The sequence below is a fragment of the Anabas testudineus genome, chromosome 1, assembly GCF_900324465.2.
Source record: "Anabas testudineus chromosome 1, fAnaTes1.2, whole genome shotgun sequence".
NCBI lineage: Eukaryota > Metazoa > Chordata > Actinopteri > Anabantiformes > Anabantidae > Anabas > Anabas testudineus.
In genome coordinates, this window is record NC_046610.1 from 23,156,653 (window position 1) to 23,181,146 (window position 24,494).

General features: G+C 43.3%; 1 protein-coding gene across 1 annotated transcript in view; it reads right to left on the reverse strand.

The window, feature by feature from the left end:
* The window catches only part of maml3 (mastermind-like transcriptional coactivator 3), a 127,867-nt gene that overhangs the window by 69,777 nt on the left and 33,596 nt on the right, over positions 1–24,494 (reverse strand). The window contains exons 2-3 of the mRNA XM_026358768.1: positions 13,263–14,003; positions 11,528–12,469 (exon numbers count right to left, since the gene is read on the reverse strand). Coding sequence (XP_026214553.1) covers positions 11,528–12,469; positions 13,263–14,003 — 1,683 coding nt within the window. The remainder of the gene's footprint in view (positions 1–11,527; positions 12,470–13,262; positions 14,004–24,494) is intronic.

Below are 24,494 nucleotides of genomic sequence, written 5' to 3' on the forward strand. Positions count from 1 at the left end.
TAATAGAGATTACCCCATACAGGCATGGACTGCTTCAACTGACAGAGCCCTGTCCCACAACTTTAATAGTTTGGGCACAGAGTGAGTAGAAAAGCCTACTGCTGCCGTTTATGATTCGTAACTGTACATCAGCCTGATATCTGCAGACAGCGAGCGTTAGCTGCTGCACCCTGCAGGTAGGGACAGAGTGAACAAAGTAGCATCTCCACGCAGTTCACTGGAGCGCCTTTGATACCTCATTACCAAACACAAACAGAGCGCGCAGAGCAGCGTGTAGAATCGCTTTTAGTCTGACTGCCTCGCAGATGCAACCATTTAATTCACTATGAGACACTGTGACACGCTGCTGCCTGTAGATCTGTTAGCAGTAGCTCCAGGTGGTGTTGGCGGCTAGCTAGCTTTAGTCAAAATCCTGCAGTTAAACAAATGTGTTTTTATGATTTTGTTTTTTTTTTTATGTGTAATTCTGTATTTCTATTAGCCTTTCAAGGATACTAAATGTTTATTGTATCTCATATGAAATATTCAGATAGGTATTGCCACGTAAGCTCATGCTGGGAACAGCTATATCTGATGGTGCATGAGAAAGAGTGGCTGCAACCAGACTATAGAAAACTGACTTCCTGTCTCCAGTTTGCAGCATAGATAATAAATCCTAAATTCAGCAGTGTCTGAGTGTCTCAGAAAGCAGTTTGCAGAGAACCTGCAAGCTGCAGTTAATTTCACATCTTTAGTATCAAAATGCAGAAGAAAAATGCTTGATTTTTTCCCCTTTTTACATTTTTAAAACTAAGCAGTTACTATTAAATGTTTTAAAGAGATTAAAAAACTGCGTTTCCTAACTAGGTGATATCACTTGGTCACTATGTGTCCAGCTCGTGCTGAGGTGCTTTGGATTTTCTGATGATAAACTTGCTGTAGGTGGTGCTCTTGTCTGTTCAGTGCATCCATATTGGGTATTGCCTCCTTGATATGGACTGGATGACTACAGCGTTCAGCCAGTTGATGACAGCGTGCGGTTTTTATGCACAAATGTTGCAGATCATTACTTTAACCAACTAAGCTTGGTTTTATAATCAGAAGCATCTGAAATCAGTGTGCATCCTGAAGCAAACGCTCCAGTGTATAAAAATGACTTAGATTAACATAGCTGTATCCTGCAGACTCTAGTAATTAATCAAATTATATAAACTGTGTGTATGCGTGTTTTTATGTATGGTGTGTGTGAGAAAGAGAGGCAGCCACAGTGCCAGTGGGAGAGGAGAGAGGGAAGTAGGGAGTGTGGGAATAAAGACAGGGAGAAAAGGATAGAGATAGAGAGAGGGAGCTTTGCGCCAACATCAATCACCTTCTTGGAGTTCAAGTTTATTTGGCTTCATTTTTCTTTGAAATACACAGCACACAAGAGAGGGAGAGGAGGCAGGGGGTGGAGAGAACGGGCGGAAGACAAGAGAAGGAGGTAGAAAGCAATATATGGTGGTGGTGCGTGTGGGGGGCGACTACCTGCAAGTGAGACTTGAGGAGGGGAGTGGAGGAGAGGGCAGAGAAGTTCAGAAATACAGAGGGAGAGGGAGACGCTATGTGCTGTGAGAGCATGAACGAGGAAGAAATAAGAGTTTTAAAAAAACTATCTGTGTACAAATCTTCAAATGTGTGCAGGGACCGTGCACGGGCATGTGTGCAACCATCTGCACACAACGTGAATGTGGGCACCAGGGCAAACTACTGTTGCATTTACCAAACCAGATTATCTAGAAAACATAAAAAAGAAGTGAGAGAGATGTAGGAGACATTAGCCTAGTGCACAGGTCAAGGTGTGTTTTGTGTGCGTGTGTGTGTGAGTGAGTGAGTGTGTGGATCCGCAGTCTGCCTCAGAGCTCTAATGAGAGACCAGAGCTCCCACAACTCCTCAATCACTCCTCCATCCCTCCTGTTCTCTGCCAGCTCTGCTGCTGTCGCTCTTCATAGCAATTTGGACAACTGTATGTAGGTTACTCTCACTTTCTCTTTTCCCTCTCGTTATCATGCTGTGATCGGTTTCCATCTCTGTCGACGGTACCTTCTCTGCCCTATAAAAGCATTCAGTCCACGAGCCTGTTCCTTATGTTTGCATCCAGTTCTCTTTTTCAAGTGCAGCCCGTTTCTCCTGGTCATGTTGCTCTACACACGTGTGACTCATGACTCACGACTTCAAAACACATTTTGTAAGACAACACTTTAAACAGAGCAACACATTCATAGAGAGCAACATAGTTGAAATTCTTTAATTCATTTGTAGCCAGAAAGTCCGAATTGGTGGAAGTTACTGTAGCTTATTGGCTGTGTTGCACCATCCACTTGTATTTCACCCTGAGTGCAGGAGTATAAACTTCTCCACAAAAGTAAAATGATTTTTAGACTGATAAGGAGCCATTGGCACAAACACCGTTTCCCATTAGCAAGTCAGCTAACAAGATATTATTATACAAGATTTATAGCATTTTAGCGATAAACTTCCCAGTTACTGTAGTTCAACTAGAACTGGGTACGATATGTTACCCCTTTATCATCAAGGCTCTCACATTTACTGTTTTGCAACAATGCACAGGTAACCTCATGATGCCACTTTCAGGTGTGACAAGCCCTCGCAATTGTTGGAAGTTGATGGAAAATTATGATCAGTGTTTTCACAATTAATTACAGTAAAACTGCAGGTGTATACTGTGATTTGACAGTCCACAAATTTCATCCAAACTTGGAAATGCAAAAGGTACCAGAGAGCTGAAAAGCTTAGTGATGTGTGCTCATTTCAATCTGAATAGGACCTATCTGCCTAAAAAAAAAAATCAGTTTTCATAATGAATAAAGGCGATCCTTTATCATGGTGCTTTTCTTTATTTATGGTCTCAAAATTGTCCCAGATGCAAAATCTTGTGTTTATTTTTATTTTACTTATCCTGTATGTTTATTGTCCTCTGGAAAATGGGACATTCATAATTTTAAGCTGGATCTCGTGTTTTTCTATTTTTTTTCTTTTTTTTAGTTTTGTCACAGTTCTTTTATATCAGAAAAAATAAGTATCACTGCAACAGTCTCTGCTCTTGTATTACAGTGTACTGCATCAAAGTCACCTCCAGAAAAAAGCAGTAATAACACTGTTTCTGTTGCCCGAGTGTACATTAATGTCAGAATAGTCAGTGCAAAGTGAAGTTAATGAAGTTCAAGACACAGAGGCTGAGTTCTAGTTGCAGATGCGGCTTACAATCTTATAAAACCAAAAAGGGGAATTAACAGTCCTATAGCACTAGAACCACAACTTGACTGTAGGAAGGACAGGGCAGAGTGTGGCTAGCCAACTTCAAACCAACATTAGGTCGGTGTTCCTTATTAATTATGAATTTAACATTTTGCCTGTCCAGACGAAGCAGATTTGATTGGGTGTTTGTACACTGTTGTACACACAGCTCTCTCTCTCCCCGTACTTATGCCTATTCTACACCCTCCCTCTTTTTTCTATCAGTTTTTCCTGTCTTCCTTCTGCCACTCTCCTTTCTCTCTTTTCTCAGTATCAGGTACAAGACTGTTGGATTAGGCTCCTTTAAGAGCGGATTAGCAGTGTCGGAGCCGTTTGAGGTAAATTGCTCCTAGGAGTCGATCTATCCTCTCCACCACCACTGACACCACCACCTCCTCCTTCCTCTGTAAGACAGAGTCAAAATTCTCAACCTAATCCTCAAAGAGCTTTACTACACCTCCCCCTGTCCTGCACCCACCCCTCTTCCCCTCCTTGCCTGCCTTTACTTTTCTGTTTTGGTTTTTCCTCCTCCATTCGCTCTTTCCTTCCTTCCTTCTTTCAGCCCACACAGAGGAGTGATGAGTAGTGCAAGACAGACGTGATAGACGTGTTGGATGGGTGAGGTGGGTGGGGGTGAGAGTAGGGGCTGGCATGCGAATGCAGAAACTCCAGCAGTCACACGTGAGTTAACAGTATAACTTCACAAGACTCGCTGCTTTTGTTGTGTGTGTGTGTACCTGCTGAACCGTGTCACTAAACAATGGTGACTGGTCTTAATGGTAAGTGGCAACGTGTGTGTGTGTGTTAGCATCTGACTGAGCAGATGGGGAGGATGGGGTGCATTTTGGGGACAAGTGCGGGGTCACATCTGTGTCGTCGCTCGCATTTGTCTTTGTGTGTGTGTGTCACTTGGCATGGTGGCCACATTAGGAGCCATCAACACAAACAAGGTGATTAGCAAGTTGGGACAAACACATTATTACTCTAAATTAATGGACTGACCTCATACTCTTCCTAATAGCCAACTGTTTTTCCTCCTGTCTTCCTCAACATGTCCACAACATTGTATTCTGTTTATTCTAGGCTTAAATCCAATTTGTGTAACATTGATAGTGTGCTGTTAGTGCAATCTGCAGCTCAGCCTTATGCCATATTTATCACTAAACTATACACAAGTACAACCTGCTTATAGCCTGGAACATTTGGACAGAGACAGGCTGTCGCGTGTATGCACATACACACATACAAGCTACCCCTGTCTACCCTCGTCTTGGAGCTGCCATTGATTTGGGCTGCAAGGTGCTGTGGGCCATGGTTGCCATGGCAACCGGCAGCCGAGCAAGGCAGCCAAAGTTTGAGCTGGCATGAGGAGCGAGTGTGTGTGTATGTGCGCTGTGAGGGTGCGCACGTGCATGATGTCTGCGTCGACTGCAAGTGTGTATAAGAGGTAGAGCAACCAAGCGTGTGTGTGTGTGTGTGTGTGTGTGTGTGTGTGTGTGTGTGTGTGTGTGTGTGTGTGTGTGTGTGTGTGCGTGTGCGTGAGCGCAAGGTGCTGGCGGGGTGACAGCAGTCTGTTTAGTATGCAGCCTTCTGACTGCATCCCCCTTCCTCCCTCCCTTTGGCCCACAGACACAGCATAAGAATGATCCACTCCCCCCCTTTACCTCCTGACGAACACACGCACACGCACACAGACTTGGCAGTGGCTGCTCTTCTACATATGCACACACACATACACTCAGACACCATGCTCCCTGCAGACACACTATGTCATGATGGTTTTTGAGACAGTGAGGCCTGCAGGTCCGTACTGCAGATGAGGATAGAATACTAGAGAAGGCTTGATCTCACACTCACACACACACACACACACACACACACTAGTGATAAACAACCCAACATACGGTGGCACTGCTCTGAAAAAGCAGCGTGTTGGTAGAGGTGAGTATTGATATTTCCTCTCCAAACCTGTATTCACACCCCGAGGGCGTGTCGAATGCTTGAAGATGGTCTGTCTCAGTGTGTTTTCTCTGATGCTGTCAGAGCAAACCAAACGGCTTTGGTTGTGTGTGTGTGTGTGTTATGTTGTGGGGTTAGGAGGGAGTTGGGGGGGGGGGGACCCTGGGAATCGTTTTCCCTCCTGCTGCTCCCAATGCTGCTCAGGCACACATACGGATGCATAAACACACACGTGCCCACAATTATCTCAGTGCATGAGCATAATAAATCCAGTCTTGCAGTTAATTATATGTCTTACATTCACATACATTACACACAATCTGTGTTAGATAAATATATATAAACTGTTATCAGACACAGGCACACTGTATTACATGAGACCGCATACACACACACACACACACACACACACGCGCGCGCACACACACACACACACACACACACACACACACACACACACACACTTCTATATATTAAATATACTGCCACCACCTGGAGGTAACTAAGCAAATAAGTAAGAGCCTCCCATTGGATAATTACTTGGATGATTATGTTTCAACTGGCAACAAGTTATTTTACCCTAACTGACGCAGTAAGTAGCTTCTCCTTTCTTCAACAACCATTTCTGAAGACACATCCTGTGTTCATAGAAATGTTTCAGAAGGCTCAAATTATTGGCATCAAAGAAAGAAAACATCTACGGAGATTTATGAAACTACTAAAACTGAGTTAATAATGGAAGAAGGTCATGTGGTCTGATGAGTCCAAATTTACCCCATTCCAAAGTTATTGGTGTATCAGGGTAAGAAGAGAGGCGGTTGAAGTGATGCACCCTTCATTCCTAGTGCCAAATGTACAAGCCGGTGGTGGCAGTGCTATGATCTGGGGTTGCTGCAGTTGGTCAGTTCCAGGTTCAACAACATTATGTGTCCAAAGAATGAGGTCAGCTGACTACCTGAATATACTGAATGTCCAGGTTATTCCATCAATGGAATTTTTCTTTCCTGATGGCAGAGGCATATTTAAAAAGGACAATGCCAGTATTCATCGAGCTCAAATTGTGATTGGTGAGTGAGTGAGTGGTTCAGGGAGCATGACACATCATTTTCATACATGGATTGACCACCACAGAGGCCAGACCTTAACCCCGTGAGAGAATATTTGGGATGTGCTGGAGAAGACTTTGTGCAGCGGTCTGACTCTCCCATCATCAATACAAGATCTTGGCGAAACTTTAATGCAACTCTGTGTTACAAGTGTTGTGACATTGCAGAAGCTTATCGAAATGATGCCACGGCGAATGCGTACTGTAATCAAAGCTATAGGTGATCCAACAAAATATTAGAGTGTGTGACTTCTTTTTTGGACAGGCACAAGCACGCTATTGATCGGAGGAAGTGGAGGTCGGCACTAACAGCTCCCTCTAAGAACAGGAGAGGCAAAGTAGTTATGGATGCAGGGAGAAGGCATAGTAAAGGAAAAGGAAGAAGTGAGCAGGAAAGGAAAGGACGGAAATGTGAGCCAGAAGAGAGGAACGTAAAGAGGAATAGAAAGGTAATAAAAGGAAAGTAAGGGTGACAATGTGAGAGAGGAAGCAAAGGGAACCGATATGGGGGGGACAGTAGGAGCTGTTTGTCTTGTATTTGTCTTAACAGGAAGCATCCCAGCAGAGACAGAGAGAGAGCAAATACACATCGGAACACAGCAGCCTGCAACCTCCTCCACCTCCCTGCTCCACCCGGACTCCCCACCACCCCCACCTCCAATTCTTCAGAGCCTCTCTACAGGATCTGAGAGCTCAAGCCCTGACACGTGTGCCTGAAGAGAGGGAGGGAGATGGAAGAGTGAGAGAGTGAGCAGTATTCACTTCTGTGTGTGTCACCCAGACAGGGGTGGGGGGTGGTGGGGCAGAGGGAGCAGGAGATAAAAATGTGTGTACGTGAGTGAAGAAGGGAGGGAAGGTAATGTCGCCTGTTCTGGGGATAGATGGGAGGAAGAGAGAGAAATTCTTCCCCCAATTGCCTTTTTCTTAATGAGTCCAATAGATACTGATATGACATTACTGAGGATCAAACAGATATTAATATTTTGAAATGTATACATTTTGTATAAAAATTTGTCTTTGATTAGGTACTTTTAGTTTATTTTAGGTGGATTCTGTTGCACTTTTACAGTGAAGTTCAATTTCTGAAAAATCATTACATTTGTTTATGCTTTTTCATTTACACTGAAATATGTGATTCAAGCTTTAGAAACCTAAACTGACTGTAACTCTGTTGTATGTCACACTGGTAAAATAAAGGTAAAGCTAATATTGGCCGATAAAGTCAACGTATTTGTTGGGTCCTTTTGAGTGTGTGAAACTTGCTCTCAGTGTGTGCGTTAGACCTGCTACCACTGAGACCTTGAGGAGGTCAGGGTCTTTAACCAAAGAGGATGGACAAAAAAATGAAGAAGAAAACAGAGAGGATGATGGGAGAGGGGTGGAGAAAGTAGAAAGCAAGAAAGGATTTGGAAGAAGGTGTGGATGCCTGTGAGCGTTTCTCAAAGCCTGTTTATTTGTTGAGAGTGTGTGTTCATGTGTGAGGGGGCTCGTGTCGTGACTCACAGGGCTATTAGCACCGGAGTCGGCTCCTTCATGCACTGTGGTCGGTGTGTGACACCGTGATCTCCTACAGTACATGACCGCACACACGTACTCATTCACACATACGCACAGTCAAACCTCCCGCTCCAATTTACCAGGATGACACCAGAGGTGGCCCTCTGAGGCCAACACCTGTCAATCTATTCTCATCCAATCATCACTCAGATAACCCCAGGGCCCGCCTCTGCGCTGCCAGCACCACACAGCTGCGCACACACACACACACACACACACACACACACACACACACACACACACACACACACACACACACACACTTGTGCAACAAGCCACATCCGTCTCACAGTCGTTTTGTCTCACACATACGCACACACAAACACACACTGAGGCGCTGGCATAATCCGTCACACGCAGAGAACCACACAAACATCTTCCACAGACTCGTGCATGTGCCTTTGCTCCCCCACTTGCTGCTTCCACCGAGACATCCACCACTGTGGCGACAGTAACCGCGACAACGGGCATAAATTAGCGTCATGGCGATATGCAAAGCGAGGGAGCAACAATTAAAGCTTGACTAACGAGCTTTTGAGGAGCGAGGCTGAAGTTTCCCTGAGCAGCTGCTAACTGGATTAGCCTACACACACAGAAAGACACACAGTGAGAGAGAGAGAGAGAGAGAGAAAGAGTGAGAGAGGACAGGCAGAGATACGGTGATGTTTCAGTGCCACCTGTGAAATGAAAACACACACAAACACAAACACACACACACACACACACACAAGTCAAAGGCTAATGATGACATACAGTTCGCTAATAAAGACAAAGAAAACACTAGCTAAACACAGGTATCTTCACTAAACCCAGACACAAACAACATTACCAAGTGTTTCTCAGGGGATATCAACATATCAACACAAATGACTCCATCACAACCAGAAATTGAAATCCATACACGCACGTATAAACATTTACTTATTAAGCTCAGCTTTGACAGTCCTCCACAGTTGTAGCAGATGATGCTTTTGTCTCTACCTGTGAACTACAGCACAACTGTACGGCAGAGGTGTGAAATGATAATGGCTGCTCTCTGAAAAGTGTGCAATTTAATGATACAAGAAAACCAATGGACTAATAGGCTTGCTAGGGCAGAAGAAAATGTTACTGAACCATGATGTCTCTTTGAGTTAGCTGCTGAAAAGAGTTGCTAATGCTGCCATCTGTTTGTCTGCTTAATACCTCATTCTGACCAAGTGATTAAAGATCCAGCGGGGGGAGGAAGAGTCACTCTTATCTGCTGCTTCATTTCAGCCTGTAACTACAGCGCCTCATTGTTTGCTGCATTGCGCATATGTTGTCAACATTTTCAAGATTTCTCACCTTGACATACTGAAGAACTCGTGGTCCAATGCGCCTGCAGTTGGGCACAGATGGTTTGAAAACTCTAATATTAAAGAGCTGATTGCCAAGACCTCCTTACGGCTGACAAATACTGCCAATTGGCATTCAGATTCATAATATGACCCACCTCTGTAGCAGCGTTGCAATTAAGCTACTTCAGTGTTAAAATTCTTTTCCATTAAAGAGATTTTGAATAGCACCTCACCACTTCAGTTCACCAGAGACAGATTTATAAAATATAGAGTATGTTGCCAATATCAAACGAGCAAATCCCTATTACGGCCAAGACTTTGGATACTACACCTCCCATAATGCGATTTTATTATGCATTTTTTAGCTCCACTGCCACTTTCCAACACTGTCTTAATAAATGTCAATGTTAATAAATGTAGTTTTATCAGACTCCTCTAGAGTCAAAGATGACATTATAGAACTTTTCACAGGGTCAGTAGCACTGCATCTAACATTTAATCTGATCTTGATACGTAAAAATCTCTGAACTTCCTCTTTACTCCGAGTGTTAAGTTGACCACATCCTGTAAGTACAACATCTGCACCCGCTTCCACCCTATTTATCTATCTAAATGCAGGGCACAGTAATTTCATGTTAAAGTTGATTTGCTAATGTTACTCAAGACCTGTGTGACTAAAAATAAACTTACTAATTACAGAGTCATTAGAATTGTGCTAGATACATGTAGAATAAGGAGTATTTTGCATTTCAGACACTCCATTCTGCATTGCTCCTTCATTTCTCTTATTAGACTGACATTCTTTTTAATATGCTCCATCCTCACTTTACAATAATTCTCTCTCTTTCTGCCTTTCTCCTTTAAGTTGCTCTTTTTCTTCTCTGCACATCCCTCTCCTTTCTCTTCCCGGTTTCCAATTCTTCTCTGCTCACTCAAATAAATCTCTCCAACTCCCCCCTTCAACCACCCACCCCCCTTTAAATCTATGAAACACACACAAACATACATGTGCACAGACTCACAATTACTCGCTTGCGCACACAAACACACAGCCCTTCAGGCAGCAGCCACAAAGGCCCCATATTAATAAATCTGCTCCTTTATTGGTGCTGAGTGTCTCTGGTAGTGGAAGGGAGGGAGAGAGGGGGAGAGAGAAAAAAGAGAGAGGGAGTGATGAGAGGGGGAGGAAAGAGGAGGAGCAGGACAGGAGACGCAGAGATCACCAGAGGGGAGGAGGAAGAGGAGGTAACTGACTGGCTGTAGCCATATCATAAACACAAGAAAGGCAGGAGAGAGAGCGACAGAGAGATAAAGAGAGAAGGAGACACCACTGACGAGTGCATCAGCAACAAGCATGGACACACAATAATACAACGGCCCTGAGACAATGAGCACCATCAGAAGAAGCATATAAGTGCGAGATTTTGCTTGTTGATGTGTTCATTTGTTAAGGTTGAGTCCACCCACACTTCATCAGTGTTCTCTGTCCGGTGGATTATGAAGGACACCTGACACCTGGCTGAGCCACTGGAGCGTTCACAGCGGCCTGTGCTGGTTGCTGCGCTTGGGAAACAAACTGCCTGAGGTGGGCTTTCAGTAATGACAGCAGCTAGCTTGGCTTAGCAGTACAATCTCAGCCATCAGTCAGCTGTGACAGATTGGGGATATGAGCTAAGGAGCAGTTTAGCTTTGGTGTTTGGCGCTGTGTGTGAGTGCAAGCGCTTGTGTGTCTGGGGGAGGAGGAGTGGGGAGAGGCTATCAGTACTGTTAGTGTTGCAGAGGCATCAATACACCCTCGACAGGCCATTTTCCTATGCCTATTCCCAGCCCTGGCTTGTTGCTGGGGCAACTACCGCCATTTTACCTTCCCTGGCTGCACCTCTGGAAGAGTTTCTAAAACAGCACGTTATGTTCTGTAATCTCTCCCAGTCAACTGTCTAAATAACCTTAACTCCTTTTTTTTCTGAACCGTTGCCACGGGGCGTTCTGTGTGTAAAAAAAAAAGAGTCCCAGTTATCTGTACATTTTAAAGGAAGCATCCAGTGGACTGGTGCCTCCAGTGAAAAAATGTGGGTTGTTTCATTCTCCTCCTAAGATCATATGCTCAGTGTTCTCCAACAGCAACAACCTCAAACATGGCACTCATCCCCACAGCCCTGCTTATCTGAAGGATGACCCTGGAATCACTGATCAGCATACAGACAATCTACAGACAAAGAAAATCCTCCTCCTTGATACAGAAACAACTGTTTTAACTACACTGGGTCTGTGCCAATGTAATACAAGACATTGCTGATCCAAATGTTCCCTTACCTGTCCATGAGGCTGCATGGCACTATATGGCATGTTCTGGTTCAACACTTTCTGCTTCATCATCAACATCCTCTTCTGCTCCTCACTCAGGTGGGCCGTCTGTCCTGGGATTGGTCCCTGGGTCTGCCCTGGCCCTGCCCCCTGCCCCCCTCCACCACCGCCAATGTAGGGAGGCATCATGGGGTTCTTGACCTGATTACTACCTCCCATGGGTGGAGTCATCCTCTGGCCTATGTGGTCCACCCCGCCGCCGCTGAAGTGACTCAGCGGTTTGGTGTTGTTATAGGACAACATGGCTGCTGTCTGCTGCTGCTGCTGCTGCTGTTGCTTGGACAGGGCATTCTGGTTGATGCTGTTTGGCTGTTGCTGGCCCATCATGCCCATGTGGTTGTGAGGGAGGTAGTTGTTCATTGGGGCTTTAGGCCCATTGTTGGAGGCCATCCCAGTCACTAGAGGGCCTTGTGGAGTGTTGAAGGCTTGTGGTGGGTACATCATGGGACTGTTGGGTTTGTCCTGATTAAAGGGACCAGAGTTATAGGGACTGGTTGGAGCGCCTGCAGGAGACCAGTTAGCTGCTTGTTGATGCTGCTGCTTCTGCTGCAGTAGTTTAGCACGCTGCTGAGCCATCGCTTTAAGCTGCTCTGCTGGAGAAAGTTCTGGCGTCAGTGGCCCTACAGGTTGTCCACCAGGGGTGACCCCGGTCGCTCCAGGTCCCGTTCCCGCCTGACTGACCCCTGGGCCTGGGTTCATCATGTATCCATTCCCAGGCCTAGAGACTGCTTGCGTCTGAGCTTGGGTTGGGGTCTGAGGGGAGCGAGCAACACAGTTGTGCAATGGTGAACCTGATGCCATGGCAACAGCTGGAGATTGTTGCAAAGGTTGCTGAGGAGGAGTTCCATTGGCAGTGGTGGCAAACTGAGGGCCTGACGACGATGGCCGCACCTGAGAAAAGTTCACACACACACACACACACACACACACACACAAAAAAAGAAAACAAAAAACATATACAACACGTATTATTAACTCAAATAGTTAACCTTAAAAAGAAAACCTTTCTAATTAACAATTGCTAAACACTAAATGCAAAGTAAAATAACAATTTGCAGTGTTAGACGTTTACTCCTGTTGTTGCTTGTCCAGAGCAGTGGGTGCTCTGGAGCAGTGGGTGCTCTGGACAAGTCTACAGCAGCCTCCTTTGTGCGGCTGTAGAAGAAGAAAGGAAAAGCCAAATGCTACAGTTCTGTGTTAAATCTATTTGGTATGTAAACGATGTAGAGCATGTGTGGTGAGTTCTACTTGATTTTATGTTATGCTTATGGTCTTAATAAGATAAGTACGTTTATAATCAGTGTGTGTTGCATGTAAGGGGAGAAACATTGTTGCGGTCGAGGTTCCCTCAGACCAATGAGCCAATCACCAACAAAAAATCTCGTGCTGATCTGATGCAGTTTCAAAAATCGAGACGCACAGAACAGACTGACTACAATGATGAAACTTGGACACGATCTTAAAACCCATTACCTGGAGTCCCTGTATCAAAAAAAAGGTAACTTGATCTGTGTGCCGTTTGTGCATGGTTTATGAAATGCTGTTTTATAATGACGGATGTGTTGTGTTACAGCTAAGAGCAAACACATTTAAACTGGTACTGCAATTCTACATAAGTCAGTCCTGTTTTAGGGCAGAGGTTAATAGAGCCATAGTACATCCTCTTGAACCTCTTAGCACTGACCTGTGGTGAGCCCATGGGAACCTGTGGGCCTCCCTGTGGCGGCTGAGGTGGGGGAGGCAGTGCTGCTGCTGGCGCTGCTCCCCCTGCAGGTGCTGTTGCATTTCCAGCTGCTTCCTGTGGGCCTGGAGTCTGGTTGTTTGCCGGCCTGCCAAATTCTGCTTCTTTCTTGTCCTCAAAGTCCTCGTTGAAGAGGTCGTGCATATCGTCCTCTGGCACAGTATTGGCCAGCTCATCAATCAGCTCCTGCCACTCCTGATCATTGAGGTTGATATCAGAGAACAGTTTGTTCTGATTGGACAGAGACTGAGGATCGGAGGACTCCATCCCACCTCCGTCATCCAGAGGCTCTTGTTTCAGGTCTTTGAGCAGGCCGAAGCTGTCCTCCAAGTCTAGCGAGCCATTCAGCTTCATGTCTGGGAGATGGCTGCCACCATTTTTCCCCAGCTCGTCTGATGACCGGCCTATGTGGTTGCCATTGGTGTTTGTAGTGTTGTTTCCAGTGGAAGTGTTGGGGCCACCAAGTAATGGCTTAATGTCCATTTGGTGCAGTGGAGAGATAGGTGGTACATTGTTGTTACTGTTGTTGTTAGGCAAACCTGTTAGCGAGTCCAAACCACCTGAGCCCTCCTTCCACACCCTTTTTGTAGTTGGCGAGTAGCTGCCTCCATCACAGATGCCGTTCTGGTCTCCATTGAGGGGCGAACGTGCACTGTCCAGTTTCCTCTTTACAGTTTCCTGCAGCTGATAGAAAGAGGAAAAAGAAAACAGGTTAGGTCTATAGGTCACCAAAGATGGGGCATGTTAGCAAAATGGAAACTTTTCTATGGGTCTTGAGGGTGCTAACAAAGGAAACCACATGATACCAGATCAATAAAGCAAGAGGCTGCTTCCTCTCTACACACATCAAGAACTGTCATGAGAAGGCAAGAGGTGTGCTGAGACTCTAAATATCACCAAGACAAATCAATTGTTCTTTCAGTACAGCCTTACAGAATTACTGTTCCACACAGTCCACTGAACTTAACAGCCTCACAGTGTCTGCCGTGGCACAGACAAGATAACGACAGGGTGCTAATGAACACTGGTTGGTGGTTAAGGTAATCACTATCATAGACATGGGTGGGAGAGGACAGGAGGCACAGAGGGACAGCAAACAGAAACGTAGATAATGCAAGGGAGACGCAAGACAAAGTAAGATGCTGCCAACATGACAAATCTAACATTCTGTCCATTTCAGCCGTTGATCTACAGTCAGCAGGTGTTTTCTTTCACTGAAAAATGTGCTTTTCAAAATCGCTTAAAGTGGGTAGTGGATTCATTTCAAAACAGCAATCTTACAAAAATTCTAATATATAATTGTCAGCAGGGGAATACAGTCAGCTATCAGTTCAGTCTATGATGCAGGGCTAATGGTTTAATGCACTGATAATACTTTTAACAGTGCTTGGCTGAAAGTATGAAATGTGGTGGTGGGAAAACGTACTCCAGTGTATTTCGTAATACAACTATCTTTCAGTGTGCCTGCTGTCAAGGTGTTAATTACACCCAGGAAATGAGACACAAATTGCTTTTGAAACATCAGCCAGTCAATGCAAGAGTGAGTGAGAGAGAATCTGAGTGAGGCAGCAATAAAAGTCTCGATGCACTAAAATCTCCTGGTGAAGCTTTTTGTACCCCCCAGGAGAACAGAGAGAGCTGGTGACTTCATGTATGTATCAAAAGCAGGCGCACTGTCTTCAACCTTGTGAGGATAGCAGGAGTAGGGAGTTGGCAGCAATGTAAAGTCAGGTAAACAATGGGAACGGGCAAACAACTAAACTATGATGGGAAAAAAAACAGAAAAGTGTATAAAAATTTTCTGTGCAATTTAATAAACTCTCAATCTCAATTTTACTCCTAACTCACATTAATTTTAAACCCTAATGAAGTTGGCAGATGAATAGTAGATGGTATTAAAATGACGGATGAGGAGCAGCCACCCCATTTATGAGAGGTTCCCAGGGTACAGGTTTGTGCTCTGGCAAAAATCTAAACCAGTGTTTAGGATTCACAAACAATAGGATGATCTTTGTGTCAAAATCTCAGCTAAAGGCTCATGTTACAGTACATTCACTGTCCAAGGAATGAAGGCTACAGATACAGTATTATTTAGTTTGATTTTCATTCTTTGGAGGTCTTTAAAAAGGAAAGTGATGGCAAATTACACAGTTTTGGAACACTTTGAAAGGCAGCTTTGATAATTTGGGAGAAAATTAATAAAGTGGTTTAACATAGGAAAAAAGCCATCATTGTCGAGTTAAAACTGTATGTAATGAAAATATTTTCACAGTGAACCCAAAATCAGTCTTTTCAGTCAGCGCACACTTGTGCAAACAACAAACATAAACGCACAGTTTCACAAATACACATTGATATGAGCCATTCGCAAGCTACATTTACAGAGATCTGCATTTCAAACAGTCTTTTGTTTCAAATCAGAAGAAGTAAAATATTTTGTACAATCCACGTCGTCAGCTTTCACATGTGAACAAGTCAAACAGACACACACACACACACACAGGAAGCTCTACTGACACTTGTATGTGTGCAGATGCACGCTTAGCTCTTTGTTATTCAAATGGAACAACAGACAAAATATATTCAGATTGTATTCTGACCCTGAGGTGGACCCAGTCAAGCTAGCAGACACACACACACACACACACACACACACACACACACACACACACACACACCCCAACAAAGAGCACACAAATTGTCCTTTTTTTTTTTTTTACTTTCTTGGCTTACTGGCATGTAAATGCGTGCACTAGCTTTCCCTTCTCTGCTCCAGTCTGACTGACAGTCGGCCTAATTATCTTTATGGCATGATAAACATTATTAGTATTGACAGCCAAAATTACAGCATGTGTGTTTGTACATGCGTGTGTGGCCTGAACCCTCATGCTGGTGCAGCCATTAGAGCAACAACTGAGAAAAACATAGGAAAACACACATCTCCTCTGTCATGACATGGCTTCATCAACTTCATCAAGTGTGTGCGTGTGTGGTCCTGCAATCAATGGGTTTAAATAATTCAGGTCTCCCGTGTGCAGATTTGGGATTGTGTACACGTGCACACATGTGTTACAAGCTTGCCCTAAATGCCAGTGACTCACGTTGATAATAACAGACTCAGCTTTAAAAGCCCACCTATAAAAAAATCCCATAATTATCCAGGTGGTGAGAACTATAGCACCCTCCCACACAGGCTTTACTTACACACCCATCCAGAAAAAAAAATCATTACCAGTCCAACCTTCTTGACAAAATACTGAATATAGATACAGAAACAAAGAAATAGAAAAATCGCTTCAGACAGAGAGAAAAAGACGGACTGTGGTTCTGCCTGCTCAGGACTGTATGAGTCAGCATGCTGTAGCCTGAGGGAACGTGACAGAATGAATGACAAAACTGAGAGCCGGTGCAAAATCCTTTATATTACCTGTAGTTAATGAGTCATTTGTTTCTTTTTGCACAATTATCAACCTAATTACAACTCTGAATTACAGTAATATACCTGTTGTGCACTGCAAACACAACCTGACAATATTATTATTCGTTGGGAAAGCACGGCGATAAAGCAGCTTTGACGTGAACTGAACTCAAAAGGACTGAGCGTTTGCATGTGTGAGAGTAAGGACCGGAGCCCGTAGAACATGTGGAGAGTGCAGAGACAAAGAAATTTGTAAAGAGTTTAATCAAGCTGGAGTTCTTAGAGAGAAAAAAAGAGCATTGGAAAATATATATATTAAAAAAAAAAAAAGGACGAGAGGATGCAAAAGAGCAAAGGCACCAGAGTGAGACAGAAAAGGGGAGAGAGAACCACTTGTTTCCTCTCCTGCATCTCTCTCTGTATTCTTTGACATAAACACCTGCTGACTGCTCCTCTGTCTGCTCCCACTATCGACACACATAAAGAGAGCGAGAGAGAGTGACAAAGATGCAGAGAGACAAAGGTAAGGGAGAGGGGGAGAGAGAGGGCGAGAGAGAGAGAGACAGACACACACACACACACACACACACACACACACACACACACACACACACACACACACACACACACACACACACACTAGGAAGAAGGGATTTATTTGTCAGGCAGATGGTCTTTTTCCTTTCAGTGGAGGAAGCTACAAGAACATGAAGATGAAGAGGAGGAAAGATGGTGAAGGAGATAAGAGGTGGGGGGAGGCAGGGCAGGAGGAGGAAGAGGAGGAGGAGATTGGTTGCTTGATGGAAAGGCATACCGCGCCAAATGACAGCGGGGAGCAAACGATGAGAGGGTGATCAGAGAGGGAGAGGGAGGGAGAGAAGAGAGACAGAGATGGAACCACTAAGGTGCTGTTGTTATAGCAACCTGCTGCTCTGGTGCTTTGTGCGCTGCATCCTCCTTCTTCTTCTTCCTCCTCCTCCTCCTCCTCACACTCACTTACTCACTCACTCACTCACTCCACCACCCTGCCTGCTCTCCCTCTCTCTCTTCTTCCCTCGTCCTCTCATCTCCTTCTTAGCCTCCCTCTTTTTAAAGGTTGAGCATCATATCGAATTCCAACCACATTCTCAACATTATAAGAACATGTCCATGTCGAGACCGTTGCACAATATGGTTTTTGCTTTTTGTTTTTTTAAACACACTGAATGTCACTAAACTAAATGTGATGGTATATGCTGTCAATACAAGCACAGAGGTCAACAAAGGAAACCTTCTCTCTGCAGGATCACACTTGCACAGGTATAAAAATGTCCTGTATTCCTACTGCTATTTATTACTGAAGATGATGTAAAACCACAGAGCAGTCGCATCTCCTGTGACAATAATTGCAACATATTTCATCCATGCCATGCAACCCTTCCTCTCACCCTCCTCCGCTCTTCTGTTTTACCTCTGTCCAACCTCACTCTGTCACTCCTGCCTCGCTCACAGCAACATATTTTCTCTGCTCTGACTGCAGGGGACAGGCCTGCCGATAATAGGCAGGATGTGGCCGCATGACAAACACACAGTCGGTGCCTTCAGGGTGGGGACTGATGTACAACAGAAGGTATTGAGCAGGTAGAGTAAAGCAGACGCCCACAAATGAGCAGAGATGTATGTTTTCTTTCTCTGTATTCATCTGTCCATCTCTCTTGTTTTTTTGTAGCACCAGTTTCATGTCATTATGTTGGACCCATGAGATTCTTGCTGAGAACTCTGCAGCAAAGTGCAAAGCAGAAGAAGAAATTTGGCACATTAAATCCTGAGCTCAGCATCACAAAGGAATAAACAGTAAAGCCTACTATTACAAATATGAACAGGTAGTCAATAGCAGTAGTTTTATATAGGATTTGCATCAAATTATAACTACACACAAACAACCTGTCATAATCGTTCACGTGAACTTTGCAATGTGAGCACTCGCTCATGGTCTAACCCATTAGACTGTGAAATGAGTCAATTGAATCATGTACATGTTTTTAATAACTGAAATTGTTTGACACTATGTGAGTATGTTTGTAACAGAGAGGCGATAGTGGTACCAAAAAGCAGCTTTGGCATGTATCCGTTTATGTTGATCAATAACCTGTCTGAAAATGCTGCTGAATAATCATGGGTCTCTTACAAATGACCAAAAATAGCTGAAACTCACTGGAGAAACTTGCTTGTTGTTTGCATCAGCACCAAAACAAGCCGCAGCATAGCTATGTGTACTAATGCTCATACATTTTCTATATGAAAATGTATGAGCAAAGTCCAAACTTTTTTGAGTGTACATCAGGCACAAAACTCTACATTTGCTGAATTGATAAATCAGATTTTACTTTTTATTGCATTTTATAAAAAGTCCACAATTCTGGAAATGGGGTTTGTATAATCATTATTTCCAAAAGAACGGCAGTATTAGCAAAAAATAAAAGGAAAACAGGCAGAGTCAGAGAATTTGTCCTTCGACTCAAGGACAGTGGTTCAAGCACATGTCAGTAAGCATGCATCCTGCTGAAGTGTCCTTGAGCAAGACACTGAAACCAGCCAGGAGTCTTAACATTTGTTGGTAGTGAGGTTTTGGGCCTTGTTCTTGGCCACGTTGATGAGCAGACTGAATGTTTGTGTGGGATTCAAAACTTAAAGGAACAGTACACTCATCTGCTTTCTTACTGATGGTTGGTAAACTTTACCGTCAGTATGGTATGTATGTAGCATGAGTTTCTGTCTTTTCTAAACTAAAAAGTGCAAAACTCCCTATGTGGGCTCTGACTAAAGCTGAGACATCTGGTACTCCACTTTGACAGCATTATACTAGTATGATCATTCAAAGATTGTATTTATTTTCTTCCTGAGTGTCAACTTTTTGAGATATGCAGAGTTTAGTTGTCCAGCCCCTATCCCCGAAAACACTGAGCAATAGATGGGACAGAGAACACACAAAACGAGAGTCTGTGGGAGTGAAGGACAGAAAACTCCAAGTGACAAGAGGAAGGTACAAACAAAAGAACCATTTGGCTGCCGTCCCAGAGAAGGGTGTATGAGTGTGTGTGAGAGAGAGAAAGCGCCTGCCAGTCTGCCTCCTGTACACAGGGGGGCTATACACCCTTGATTTGAGAAAGAGAAAAAAAAAAAAAAAAAAAAAAAAAAAAACACACACACACACACACACACACACACACACTTCTAATCTTCTAAACAATGCTGCTTTAAAATTTTACTGTTTCCAGTCGAATCCAGTTTTACGCTTCTTTATCCATTAGCCAAAATAAAAACTACATCAAACAACACACTTCATATTCTCAGAGGATGGGATATGTAGTGTTTTCTTGACAATTCAGTTTCTTCAGGGTGTCTATGTTATGTCCAACACATTCAACTAAACAGGGGAAACTTTGAGAAATGTTACGTTTATTAAAAATCAAAAATAATTCATGCACATTTACAAGGAGAAACCAAAAACTAACACATCTTTCGAAAGTAGAAATGTGATGTCAGACAAGTGGGTACATTTTCATAGGCAGAAAAGCATAAACACAGAAAAAACACATATATACACACACATGTATAAATATATACACACACACACACACACACACACACAGTGTGCACATGTACGTGTCATCAGCACTTTCAAACCTGCTGACCTGACATAAAACCTGTTGACCACAGAAAGCCATCACTTTTCCCCTTCCCCTCCTCTAGTGGGTCAATCCAAGACCCCCTCCCAACTCAATAATAGAGACTTTGTGTGTGTGTATGTGCACAAACTAGGATAAGATAGATGGGGTGACTGAAAAAAATAAAAAATAAAAGTACGCTAAGAAGCAGTGTGTGTTAACACACACTTTTTACAAACCATTAGTGTTGAACGCACAACTAATTATCATCCGAGTCAAGGACTGTGTGTGTGAGTGTTTACATTTTAGTGATAAAGTGTAAGTAAGAAAGAGGGCGAGCAGATAAACAACAGAGAGAGAGAGAGAGAGAGAGAGAGAGAGAGAGAGAGAGAGAGAGAGAAAATGAGGGGACGAGAGAGGGGAAACTGTTTGTGTGTGTGTGTGTGTGTGTGTGGTTCCTGGCTGAGCAGCTCCTCTCTATTTATAGAGCTGTGGCTTCTTCCTGTTTCTGGAGCTGTACCATCACGCCAGGAGGGGGTGGGGGAGAGAGAGAGAGAGAGAGAGAGAGAGAGAGAGAGAGAGAGAGAGAGAGAGAGAGAGGGAAAGGGAGAGATGAGGAGAGGGAGGAAGTGTGAGTGGGTGTGTGGGAGGGGAGACTGGTCGTGTTTGAGTCTTTAGTAAATCAACAGATCCACCCCCTCTCTTTTCCTCTCTCTCTTTTTCTCCCCCTCCCTCCCCATCCTTTTCTTCCTCCCCCTCCCTCTCTTACTCAACAACACAGGCTCAGCCAGCAGCTACGAACAAAACTACACACCAGAGAAGGAGAAGGAGAAACAGGGGAAAGAATCAAACCAAACTAAACACTGCTAAAGGATGATTAGTGGAATATTTTTACATCTGATGGTAAAACTACGGAGCTCTGTTGCACAGTCGGAAAACGAATGGTTTGAGATAAAGAGATGACTGTTGAACTGTTAAACTATTAGCTTTAAAAGCTTGATATCTATGTGAAAGAATCCCACCGATCATTCATAGTGATTTGATCGTAGCAAGACAAACTGGGAATGGAAGTTTCGTTTAGAAAGAAAAAAAGAAATCACACTGAATGAGTGAGAGTAATAGAGACTGGTAATAGAGACTGAGCCCCTCCCCTCATATCCTGCAAGTGGAGAAAAACGTCATTCAAAAACACTATACAGAGGCAAGAAAAAAATATGTCAACCTTTTAAAATGTTGTGGTTTTCAAAACATTTTCATGTTTTAGCTATGTCCTGTTTTTTTGGACATCACATGTGTTGCTCTCTTCAAGTCGTTCCATAGCATCTCTATTGGGTTAAGGTCTGGGCTCTGACTGGGAATTCATCTTACCCCCCAATCACTGCAAGCTGGTCAGGCCCTGATGCAGCAAAGCAGGCCCAAATCATGATGTTTTCTCCACCATGTTTTCATGATGATATGCTGTATGTAAATCTTCAATTCTTCATTGTAGAAAGCTCCTTTTGGCCAGGCATGGCTCACATAAGCATATTCTTGTGTGGAGCAAACTCAGAAAGTTATAGTGCTTTTGTCAGTCAAAATAGCTCTAGTCCACATCTCCATATTTTACTTTTAGTTATTAAAACATTCTCTAAATTTCTTAACAAGACCAAGATATGCTAGCATCTGACTCCAGTTAGCTTTTTTGAGGTTATTATTTCAAGGGTTCACATACTTTTTCCAAAGATCAGGATTTTTTTGTGTTATTATTTTAAGCATTATATTTGCTAATAATCTCTTGACTTGGATGAAGATCAGATCAAATTTTATGACAAATTAATGCAGAAAGCCATGACATTTCAAAAGGTTCACATACTTTTTTCTGCTACTGTAATTTCTTACATGTTTCTGAATAAGCATTTCATTTTAATAACAACATGGCACATCCTAACAAAGACCTGTAGTGCTTTCCTACTCCTATGTATGTACGTCATTCTTTTATCTTGAGTTAATTTTAAACGATTAGTTGATTAATCAAATAGATGGTAGAAAAAAAAAGAAAAAAAAAAAGACGTGTCCACCAATGGCTACTAATAGTGGCAGCGACAACTAGGGGTTCTTTTTCATGTCTGATACTCTTCCCCGATACCACAACCTTGAGTATCTGCTGATCTTTTGCCCTGTTTTAAACAGTTATGGTGTTAAAAACACATTTGTTGACAGGATGCAGTGTGCTTACCTAGCCATGTCAAAAGCATACATAGAGCCTATATCTTAGCTTGAGAGCCTGTCATTCTTTAAGCCATGATGAGACACCATGGTGGCACCAACATGATATGCGAATGGAACAATGTTCAATTTGTGATGCATGACAAAAATCCACTCTGGCCGACTTGTATGGTGGAAGCAAAACAGCAACAGTTCCTCTCTTTGCGTACCAGTGTTATGCAGCCATGTCGACGTGCATTTTGTTCAAAGGCTGCTACATCGAGAACAAGTTGAGAGAAGTTCGTTTTACTATAGACTGAAGTCAAACTCATTGAACTGACAAACAGCATCACATGACAGCTAGATACTGTTGGTTAGGACAGTAAGCCACCTACCTGTAACTGTATTTTCTATACATACATTTAACTGTCACCATGACAGTGGATATATATATAAAAAAAAAAATACAGCAAGATTCAGATTTGCTTTGACTGACCTTACAATGTCTGTGTGGGCAGATGTTGACCTAAAAAATGGCCAAACCGTAACTAGCTAATCAAGTTTTAAGAATCAATTTTTCAGTAATTTTAAAGCAAAAATAGTAAAATTGTGCCAGATATTCTCTGATTGCAGCCTTGAAATAATAGAAGCTTTTTATTGTCATATCTTACTGTGGAGTGAATAGTGTGGAATTTAGAGCTGGTCAAACTATACAAAATATCTACAGAGATCTTTGGCTGAGCCTTTTTTTGACTATTACTTGATGCTTCATATACAAAATGATAAACTATTGCATTTTGCACTCACTGTATCAGTTCCATTAAAACACAGATTCTCAAATTCTCACATAAAACTAGATGAAACTAAGAAATGTCATCAGATGCATGATGAGGGCCAAACCTTGGGCCAATTGTCCACTAGTTTAGCTAATTCAGAAAATGCAGGCTATGCAAATGGTGTTGCTATAAGGAAAGCTGTGAAAGTGACAGTCTTGGAAAACTCCAACGAAAATCTAAATAACAGAGGCTTTTCCTGTTCTTCCAGAGGTGCCATTGTTTCCAAACAAACAAAGGACAACTGAGCAAACCATGTGCCCACAGGTAAAACTCAATCTGATAAAAGGTCATAAAAGTGCAGCTCAAAGCTCACACGTTCAGCTTGTTTTAGGATCATGTGTTCATTTAAATGACTTGAACTGATTTGTGGGAAGCCAGTGGGAGCCGTGTCCTTGTGACAACATTAGTGACTGGTCTAGGTGGGAGAGCATCAGACCTGGTGGTGTTACACCCACCAGGGGACAGGTGAAAACAAGTTGGGAGTGCGATAGAGATGGCACACATCTGTCTAGGCTCTGCCCAGGTCAACAGTGGATCATCAGCCAGAACAGCAGTAAGAGCTGTGGAATTCCAAAAAATATTCAACAAAGCATCATGCATTGTAGGGAGGACTTTGTTAATGTTTCAGTGAAAAATTAAGAGCAGTGTGGCAGGCGCTGTTTATGAGCTCCTGATTTTGAGTTATGATTGTAGATATGAAAAAAAGACTAGTTCAATAAGAGAGGAGAAGAGAAAGAAAAAGGGAACGGGGGACTCCTGGCTTTATGGCCAGATGGTCACCAGGAGGGGCTTGACAGCTGTGTGTGCGCGTGTGTGTGTGTGTGTGTGTGTGCGAGAGAGAGAGAGCAATAGGGACAGATTGTGTCCAACACCTGTCCTCCCTGGACAGAACAACAAAAGAGAAAGCAAGAAAGGCCAACTAAACTCAACATGGCCAACATCAAACACATGGAAAGACACACAGAACGAAGGTGTGAGACAGCGAGGGAGAAAAAAAAAAAAAAAGAATGTCAGAGCAAAAGAAAAATGGTAACAGAGAGTGGTCCACAAGGGAAATAATATGATAGAGGTGGGAAATGAGTGGAAGCCT